This window comes from Vicia villosa, unplaced genomic scaffold, assembly GCF_029867415.1.
Source record: "Vicia villosa cultivar HV-30 ecotype Madison, WI unplaced genomic scaffold, Vvil1.0 ctg.000029F_1_1_1, whole genome shotgun sequence".
In the NCBI taxonomy this organism is placed as follows: Eukaryota; Viridiplantae; Streptophyta; class Magnoliopsida; order Fabales; family Fabaceae; genus Vicia; species Vicia villosa.
In genome coordinates this window covers 852,624-863,033 of record NW_026704961.1, presented here as the reverse complement: position 1 = coordinate 863,033, position 10,410 = coordinate 852,624, and the positions used below count along the sequence as shown (strand labels likewise).

At 35.1% G+C, this 10,410-nt stretch overlaps 1 protein-coding gene across 4 annotated transcripts; it reads right to left on the bottom strand.

The window, feature by feature from the left end:
• Positions 1-4,420: 4,420 nt before the first annotated feature.
• On the bottom strand, positions 4,421-9,844 carry LOC131622333 (transcription factor PIF1-like). Of its 4 annotated transcripts, XR_009289837.1 has the most exons (9): positions 9,522-9,839; positions 8,856-9,423; positions 7,337-7,432; positions 7,182-7,247; positions 6,995-7,060; positions 6,545-6,907; positions 6,289-6,340; positions 5,935-6,029; positions 5,094-5,205 (listed from the first exon to the last, which is right to left on the bottom strand). XR_009289837.1 is itself a non-coding variant. In XM_058893367.1 (8 exons), the coding sequence occupies exons 1-8, from the start codon at positions 9,560-9,562 to the stop codon at positions 4,982-4,984; spliced, it is 1,458 nt and encodes a 485-aa protein (XP_058749350.1). In that variant the 5' UTR covers positions 9,563-9,844; the 3' UTR covers positions 4,421-4,981. The 4 variants fall into 4 exon arrangements, 3 of the variants coding, with proteins under 3 accessions (XP_058749350.1, XP_058749349.1, XP_058749351.1); XM_058893367.1 differs by lacking the exon at positions 5,935-6,029 and having other exon boundaries at positions 4,421-5,205; positions 6,545-6,889; positions 9,522-9,844; XM_058893366.1 differs by lacking the exon at positions 5,935-6,029 and having other exon boundaries at positions 4,431-5,205; positions 9,522-9,843.
• Between the last annotated feature and the right edge of the window lie 566 nt (positions 9,845-10,410).

Genomic DNA, 10,410 nt, shown 5'->3' with positions numbered 1-10,410 from the left:
CGGTGGTGTTACAACTTGCTCATTTTGTTTCTAGTCATCTCTAATTTCCAGATCAACTTCAAGTAATCCTTCATCTTTAATCTCCTCTTCTTCAACATTTCTCACAGTCTTACCACTTCTTGTCACAATACCTTTCACAATATGATTATCTATTGGATTTTTTATGGTTGCACTTGGTAGACCACCTGGTGTTTGAGCATTTGCCAATTGTTGTGCTATTTGACCCATCTGGACCTCTAAATTTTTTATAGAGGCTGAAGTGTTCTTCTGATTGTTTCTGGTTTCTTCTTGGAACTGAATTTGGTGAGTTGCCATTTTTTCAATTTCCAACTCCCAATATGCCTTCTTCGGTACCTGTTGTTGCGGTTGTTGCTGATATTGATTTTGATATTGGTTCTGACCCTGTTGTTACATATTCCCTTTCTGATCTCTCCATGCAAAATTGGGATGATTTTTCCACCCAAGAATGTAGGTGTTTGAGTAGGGATTATTTTGCTTCAAGAACTTGATTTCCTCAATCTGTTGTGGAGTTGAAAGATAATAAATGGTATTGTGTGGTCCATTAAAAATCCCACAAATATCTCTTAGTGTTTGTTGGACTTGAGCCACTTTTTGAGTACCTATGTTCAACGCCTTCAACCTTTTTTTCACCTCTGCAGCAATTGTCTCTTCAATATTTACCTTCTTGTAAGATTCCAACTTTAAATCAATTACGTCTTCTGGTTTGCTTGTAACCCTGTCATATAGTTCCAAATGCTCATTTGCAACGATTACTTCAATGATCTTCTTCATACCAGTGGCTGTTGCAAAGTTGGATAAGCCACCGACAGCTGAATCTAGAATCTGCCTTGTCTTTAGTCTTAGACCATTAACGAACATTTGCATTTGCGCAGTATCATCCATATTGTGAGTAGGACAAGCCAATAAGAGTCTTTTGAATCTTTTATAAGCCTCCCTAGTGCTTCACCCTCTTTCTCCTTGAAGTTAAGAATGTCATATCTTTTTCTCAATGACACTCACGCAGGAAAGTATTCACTCAGAAAAGCCTTCTTCACCTCGTCCCAGGTGGTAATACTACTCGTAGGTAGTGAATAGAACCATTCTTCGGCCTCATTAGTTAAAGCGAAAGGCAACATACGTAACTTCTTCGCTTCCTCATTATGCCCGTCTATCTTCAGCGTGGTACTCATAGTCATAAACCTTTGAAGATGTTTATTTGCATCTTCGTTCACCCTTCCAGAAAAAGACCGCCTTTCAAGTTTATTGATCGTGCTAGGATGCAACTAAAATTATGTTGCATTCACCGGTTGGTTTACAATTGTCATTCGACCAGCCGGTGCATTATTTCTGCCATAGTCACCAAGAAGTCTCTCAACTGGTGGTGGATCAGTTGCCATTCTCTCAGCAATTGTTTCGTTATCTGAATCTGAATGCTCTAAATGAACTGAAACCTCTTCTTTTTTTTTTCCTTCCACGACTTCCAGTTTTCCTCGTTTAGCTTTCCTTAGCCTAGCGTGCAATGTTCTTTCTGGTTCTGCGTCAAAAGGAAAATCAGCTAAGGACTTACCTCGCATAAACAAACTAGACAAATAATAGTAATAAATAATAAAGTACGAAAAATAAAATTTTAGTTAACGAGCAACAAAATTTCAATCGAACTAAGATAAAAATCTGTATTTTGGCATCCCCCGACAACGACGCCAAAAACTTGATCAGAAAAATAGCAAGTGTACTATTTTCACCAATGTAGTAATAATAGGTTTACCCCAAGTATCGATCCTGAGGACTGCGAAGGAAATATCTTTAAATATTGATACAATTGAACAAAAACTGAAGTTTTGGTTTGGTTGGACTAAATCCTTGCGAAGAAATAATAATGAGAAAATAAATTGACTTTTCTTATCAAAAGTAAAGACATGCTAGGGTGAATGGTTGATTTGGCTTGGAATGCTATGAAACTCAATTTACTCAAAGTAATTTATGTATTTTCAATTACCAACCTCCAGAATGTTTTTCCCTCAGTCCTTAGTGAAAACCCTTGAACATTCAGTCTTAATCCCAATACCCATGAAGATAAAGAATGAATTCAAGCAATGGTATTATCAAGGTTATATATGGTGCTTATAGGGTATCCCTAGTCCTAGGTGATATCTAATATAATCCAATTATGCAAAAACCCTAACGACTACATTCCTGTATCTGCCAGTCCTTGATTATTCTCTATTTGACCGAAAAAGAAAGCATAAACACATTGCATAATTAAATTAAAAAACATAAACTAATTTGATTGATTAACTCAAGAATTCATAGTCATTACATAAACCAAATCAGGACCACCCCCTAGCATTGGGGGGTTTAGCCTCTCATAATATTCAAGAAAGACATAATAAATAATTTAGACATTACTAAAAAATAATGGTGATTTTGATCTTCAATGGTGGAAACCCTTGAATCTCTCCGTCTCCAAAACTCTTGATGAAGCTATCTTCTCTCTTGTGTGATTTTCAATCGTATAATGCAAAAGTCCCTAAAAATTCTCAAAAACTAACCTAAATAGTCTCAGTGCAAATGCCATCCTAGTAGAATGTCTAAAGTACCCTTAAGACTAAGTTTAATGAACAAAAACCTAAAATATAAAATCTGACGCGCCTGCCAACACGGACCGTGCCAGGAAACACGGCCGACCGTGTTGGCTTCCAGACTTGATATTTTTTTCTTCTACTTCAGACCTGCTGACACGAGCCGTGCCAGGCAACACGGGCACCCATTTCATCCCCCTGGTTTTTGTGTGGGAGATTTGCAACTTTCTGACTTGGGTCGTGTCATGTGACACGGGCCGTGTTGGCCTCCAATTCTTCATCATTTTCATCTTTAGTACTTGCCAATCTTCATCCATCGTTGCATTAGTACCTTAGACCGTTCAACTAAACCTGAAACCATAACACTAACAACCAAAAGGCATCAAAAGCATCTAAATAACTCAAATTAAAACACAATGCACAGTAATCACGTAACCTAAACAAACATGAAATACTTAAGCAAAAACAATAAAACTCAAATCAAAGTGTTACCGAATCGACAGATTTAGACCAAATGCATGACGGGAATTAGGTAGAAATGGTGACCGATCAATGTAATTAGTAAAAGGTTAAATTAGGTTTTTGAAATAAAAAGGGTTTAGTGAAAGTCAAACTTGTTAGTACGTAGAATTTTGGAAAATTAGTGAAAAGAGACAACCATAACCAAGAGTTTTGAACGTGTGCTTGCTGGAAATTTAGGTAAGGGAAAATTGTTCTTCTATGCGTGTATTACATAATGGGGTAGAGAGGGGTCATCACCCTCCAATAGAATTTATTGCACAATTATGTTTTCATGAATTGTGATGTGTGTATGAGGAATTCATCTTATTTATCATGTTAATGTGTGATTTACGTGCTCTGCAATATGGTGAATTTTATACATCGATTGGTGATTGAATTCAAAAATTTCTTGATGTAATTATTGCGTGCTTGGAGTTTTGAAAGCATAACCTTAATTTCATGATTGATTGATGATTATTTGATGTTGGATCTATATATTTTGTGTTCCTTGTTGTTTAATTATTATATAATTATTGTGTGTCGAATTCTGAGTATCTGGATTTTTAAAGAATCGAAATTGGAGGTCCGATAGACCTTCAACGATGAAAAACATAAAATTCTGCATTCTACAACAGTGTAGGGCATCGTAAAAGAACTTACCGTGGCCAGCTACGGTGACGATCCAGCCTTCACTGATTAGGCTGCTTTTGTTAAAATATAGTTTTCATCATAACTTGAATTTCGTGACTCCGTTTGAGACGTGGATTGAACCATTGGAAAGCTAACACATATTACTATCTCATGGCGAGGCCCTAAGAGAATAAAGGTGCAATTAAGGGTCTGATTTAATTGTTTTTCTTAAGGTGTAATATTACATGATGATTAACGATTATGAAATAACTTTAATTACAATGATCGAATGGATTGATGAATTTGGATGTTAATTGATTATTGGTGATAAGTTAATTCATTATTATATGATTAATTGGTGAATTATGCATGTATATATATAAATTATATGCAAATTATGAATAGTGATGATATAAGGGGCAGGATTTTACATTTTCTTTCCTTCTTAATTTATATTTTTAATTTTTGTCCTACTCTCTAATCATAGTCTGACTAAGCATCAATGTTGGATGTAGGGGTGTTCGCGGACCGGTTTGATTCGGTTTTGAGAGTATTCAATGCTCAAACCAGTAAAAAATATATGGATTGGTTTGGATTGGATTTGCACACATTTGCGATAAAGTCCAAACTGAACCAAACTGAGAAACAACAGTCTGGTTTGAGTTGGACTGATCGGATACACTAACAACAAATGTGTACAAGTATTTTTTAAAAATATCTAAACTACATCCACTAAATTTCAATAATAATATAAAATTCCTAACTTTTTTTCGTTTCTCCATATAAATTATAAATGTCTCAAATAGAATTTCATTTTTTTCTTCTTGAAGTTGAATACTTTATACTAATTTCCATGATAATTATGATATAAATTGTTCAAATTAATTATGGTTGGTTCGGATAGACGGGTCCGCAGGTAGAGTTTTGAAAATCCGATGTCCGAACCAATTAACAACGGATTTCATTGGTGTGGTTCGATTTCCTCCCGAACTAAAAAAATGCCCGAACCAAACACTTGGATTCCGGTTGGTTCGAATTTGCCCGAACCAATGAACACCCCCAACCTGGATGAGGCAATTGAGTACTTGAAGTCACTGCAATTACAAGTACAGGTAGATTCCTCTATGTATATGTGATCTTTACAAACGGTCATGCGACTATAGTACTAAGTTGGTCATGTAGTTTCATTTCTTAAACAGAGAGTACAACTAAATGTATTGTGATCTTTACAAACGATCATGTGACTATAGTACTAAGTTGGTCATGTAGTTTCATTTCTTAAACATAACGTACAAGTTATGCAGATGATGTCCATGGGATGTGGCATGGTACCTATGATGTTTCCCGAAATACAACAGTATATGGACACCAATTGGAATGGGAATAAACATGCCAGTAATGTCGTTTCCTAATGTGTTTTCTGGTTCTGCATTGCTTGCAAATTTTGGACCAAGGTTCGCAATGCCTCCTTTCCACACGCCGCATGTTCCTACACCTGATTCATTCACAATGCCAGCAGCAAATCAGGTAGATAATAATATGCCCACCTTAGTTGGAACACATAATTCAAATAAGTCTGGTATCCTATACTTCACTGATCCTTATCAACAATACCTTGAACCCCACCAGACGCAGTTTCAGTTAATGCATGTATTTTATCCACTAATGCTATTTCTGATTGGGATTTTTTTTTAAATAATATGTGAAGTAACTTCTTGCACATGAGATCCGTTGGATTTGAAAAACAAAACTTCTTCGATATTATTGTGTAAAACTTGATATTTTACTTTTAACTTAACTAATAAGAAAACTTTTGTTTTGCAAAGTTCCATTGAAACTTTGTTTTTTCCAAAGAAAGATCACAACAATGTTAACGTTTATGAGTCCTTTTCCATACCAGAATCAATTTACCTTCGATTCAAATTTATATTGAATCCTTATTATACGGTGGTATTAAACTTGGCAAATTAATTTGTAAAAAGAAAAAGTGTCAATGAGGGAAGACAAAAAACCAGAGAAAACTATGTTACAATAATTTACATGTTAGCGGTGTAATGCATAGATTAGCTTGCAACTGAGAACTGATAAAAAGGTCCTTCTGTTACACTACAAAACTTGGCATATGGGTGGCAGAAAATATAACTGCAATATGCAATCCATTTTTTATTATGCATAGTTATCCATGTTCTGTAAAATATTGACTTTACAATAATTCTAGTAGTACCATTTTGATAGCTAGTGGCGGTAACAGCTATACAATAATAAGCAGCACCATTTCCGTAAGCTCTTGATTGTAACTATCAAATTATCATTTATCTCCTGGACATCATCAATAAAAAATGGAGATACTTAGAAGCTGCCAAGTTTAATACTACCGTATAATAAGGATTCAGCACAAATTCGATAATAAGGATTCAGTATAAATTCGAATTGAAGGTAAATTGGTTCCGGAAGATAGAAGACTTTATTGAAATGGTAAACAACACAGGAACATACTAAGACTCAAAATAATAAACCATTCTTTTATATTCACCTAAGCTAACCAAATCCGGAAAAACACTAAGATACAGTAATTTACCTGACTGGCGGCTTTCTAACTTGCTGGCATTTGGTTGGTTCATTGTCTGATTCTACACATGGAAATGGACTCATAAACATTTACATCATTTTGATATTTCTTTGGAAAAAACAAAGTTACAATGAAACTTTGCAAAACAAAAGTTTTCTTACTAGTTAAGTTTTGTTTTTCAAATCCAACGGATCTCATGTGCAAGAAGTTACTTCACACATTATTTAAAAAATTCCTAATAAGAAATAGCATTAGAGGAAAATACCTGCATTAACTGAAACTGCGTCTGGTGGGGTCCAAGATATTGTGGATAAGGATCAGTGACGTTTGGGATACATGACTTATTTGAATCATGTGTTCCAACTGATGTGGGCATGTTATTATCTACCAGATTTGCTGCTGGCATTGTGAATGAATCAGGTGTAGGAACATGCGGCGTGTGGAAAGGAGGTATTGTGAACCTTGGTCCAAAATTTGCAGGCAAAACAGAACCAGAAAACATATTGGGAAACGGCATTACTGGCCTGTTTATTCCCATTCCAATTGATGGCATACACTGCTGGATTCCAGGAAACATCATTGGTACCATGCCACATCCCATGGACATCATCTGCATATGTTGTATTCTCTGTTTAAAAAATGAAACTACATGACCAACTTGGTACTATAGTGGCATGACTGTTTGTAAAGATCACAAACACGTAGAGGAATCTACCTGAACTTGTAACTGCAGTGACTTCAAGTACTCAATTGCCTCATCCAGCATAGACGCTTTGTCAGACTATGAATTACGAGTAGGAGAAAAATTAGAAATAAAAATGAGGAAGGAAATAAAATCTAAAATCCCGCCTCTTATATCATCAACAAAATAAAGAACTGGGAAATCTTAAAAATCAGTTTACCTTATTAGATCGAGGTATAAGTTCTTGCAGAGCTTTCATCTTTTCATTAATCCGATCACGGCGCCTCTGCATGTAATGCAAAGTGAAAACTTTCAAGTTAAAATAAACGACATAAAATATATGAACTCAAAGAAATGTTTGGAGAGACAACAGACCCTCTCTGAGAGACTATGGACCTCAGCAGCACGAGATCTCTTTGTTGATGTTCCACTGGTTTTATTTTTGGCTTCCACATATTCAAAATCAATATCCTTTTAAAGCAAGACAAATAGAAATAAGAATATAGAGGTTGCAAAAGAAATTAGTTTGAACAAATTGGAGGAAAACAATCAAAGATAAAATTTTTAAAAAGTTACGTTGTAAAATAACATGTCATTACAGTCACATGTCCTCTCCCCCAATGCCAAATATACTGAATCACTTGTTTTCTGTTTCGGAGCATGTATTATTCGTTAACATTACTTGCCTAGTCTACCATCATCCTCATTCATAATAATGCCTACACCTTTTCTGACCAGCATCGGAACAAAAAATATCATGATGAGTACCTGGTATGTATTTATGTTCAGCTAAAAATTTCTACTTACTTCGACTGCTAAGTTATTCTATCGATTCATATAAGGGTGTGGAATGTTTCACCAGTATTTATGTTCAGCTAAAAATTTCTACTTAGTTCGACTACTAAGGTATTCTATCGATTCATATAAGGGTGTGGAATGTTTCACCCGTAAAAACCATGTACCATACATAATGCCTTTTCTAAATGTTCATATTTGTAGAACTTTTCCATTGAATAGAATATGCATTCAGAGAACTTTAGACCAGCTAAGTGGCTCATACACAGCATCATGACAGCCTATATGTTAAGAGGTTGACGCACAATGCAGCTTTCAAAATGATCATGAGATCATGCTTACTTCGACTGCTAAGTTATTCTATCGATTCATATAAGGGTGTGGAATGTTTCACCAGTATTTATGTTCAGCTAAAAATTTCTACTTAGTTCGACTACTAAGGTATTCTATCGATTCATATAAGGGTGTGGAATGTTTCACCCGTAAAAACCATGTACCATACATAATGCCTTTTCTAAATGTTCATATTTGTAGAACTTTTCCATTGAATAGAATATGCATTCAGAGAACTTTAGACCAGCTAAGTGGCTCATACACAGCATCATGACAGCCTATATGTTAAGAGGTTGACGCACAATGCAGCTTTCAAAATGATCATGAGATCATGCAGCCACCAAATCTACTCAAAACTTCCCATGACATTTAAGGCCCCATATCTACTCAAAACTGTCATTTCTCGTATATATTAACCTAACCAATGACACTTGAATTGAATTCAAGGTTATGGTAAAGGGAATTGGTGGCACAACTATCATTCAAAAATTTTAAACAATTTTTGAATAGATGGAGTATTATGCATATCCTATATCATTAAATTATGACCATACACGTGGCATATTAGGTGAATGCATTACTTTACTTAGGTGAATGCATTACTTTACTTTTATGATGCGTTGATCTGTGTAACTGTGTAACTGTGTTACACAGATCTGTGTAACTGTGTAACTGTGAAACTGTGTAACGACACCTCATAGGGAATTTACAATTGAATACTGAAAATGACACAACAAACTAAACAGCACTGAGTTAACTCATTCACCTCGTTTTGATACTTCCATTCCTCTTCCTCCCTTCCCTTCCGCTTCCGGTCCCGTTCCGCTACCTCCCGAACCGGTTCTACATCGCTACTCGAACCATCTGGTTCGTCAAACGTCGTTGAAGGCGCCGTCAAGCCAGTTTCTCCTTCTGTTGGCTCAGCTGAGCTTCTTAGCGTCTCCGATACCGCCGTTAGCATCACAGCCGGCGTGTCACACGAATCTACTATTGTTGATTCCCTTCTAGACAACGGTTCTGGTTCAGCTCTAACACCGTGCCTCACAAAGTATGCGAAGTTCGGAGGCACCTGCTCGGACCTCCGTTGTGGAGTAATCATGGTAAAATCGGCGCAGAAAGATGGATCGATAGGAGAATCATCATCATCATTAGGATAATGAAGCCACGAAGCCATTTCTCCTTCTTGCATGAAGAGATGTTGATTCTCCCTTCCGCCGGGAGTGGAGTCGTCAGAGTTTGTCACCGGCGGTGGTTTGTTGATATGGCGGTGGTTTTGAGTCTGCGTGACAACTTGACCGTTTTGCCATAGTAGCTCTATGATCTCATCGTCTGCACTGTTTCAATTTTTATAACTCTTTGGTTAATTAAAAATTCAAAATAATAATAAAAAATAATAGAATCGAAAGAGATAAAAGATGAAATGAGAAGTTACATGAAGGGTTTCTTAGGGCGCAGTAACCCTTGTTGATCCATTGGTGAAGAGTTACACAGTTTGCAGTGGAAATTGAATATTGTAATTTAAGTTTAGTTTTGGGGTTGCATGAATGTTGATTGGCCTTAGAAATAAATACAGTAAGAGAAAAAGTCAGAAGAACAGAACAGAAGACGAGCGAGGCCACAAAAACCCAGAGATAAGAAAACTGTTTCTCTTGGAATAATGCTAAGCTAAAGGACGAAACACTTTTTTGACGCTTTGCATTCATTTTCTCCTCTCTCTCTCTCTCTCTCTCTCATTTTTCTTCTTTGGAACGTGTTCGGATGAGAAATTTTTGACGACAAAAGGATTTTTTTTTAAAAGGAGTTGAAATTACTTTTGTTAAAATTTATTGTCTAACATATAAAAAAAATTCATTACAGGATAATATCCTTTAACTTTAAGATTAAAAACTTAATACTATCTTTTAAATTCATTACTTTATGATTTTTTAATAAATAGTTTCTAAAATTATTTCTTTTAAAAAGAAAATAATATATAAAAATATTAATGATTTAAAAATAAAAATCATTTGTCTCTACTCTTTATCATAGAATTATTAGGTTATAATCTATATTTTATTATGCTTTATTAGTTTATAATATTTATGATATAGTTCAATTTTTTATTTTAAAATTATAATGTTTTATTTATAAGTAAAAAATATATATTTCTTTTAAAATAATAAATTATTTTGGTTAAGCTATACTATTTTTCTTTCTTTTCATTTTTATTAGATTTGGAAGCAAATACGCGTAATACATCAGTATCCCGTGCGAATACATGGATATTCATAAGTTTAAATGAAACTACCATACCAATACTATGGCGTAGTCGCGGATTTAAG

Bases quoted from the DNA above. Each gene is read 5' to 3' on its own strand.
- LOC131622333 (XM_058893366.1), bottom strand. From the start codon at position 9,562: ATGGATCAACAAGGGTTACTGCGCCCTAAGAAACCCTTCAT. The intron at 7,248-7,336 runs GTCTGTTGTCTC...CATTACATGCAG, and splicing joins TCCATAGTCTCTCAGAGAGG to AGGCGCCGTGATCGGATTAA. The intron at 7,061-7,181 runs GTAAACTGATTT...CGTAATTCATAG, and splicing joins TTATACCTCGATCTAATAAG to TCTGACAAAGCGTCTATGCT.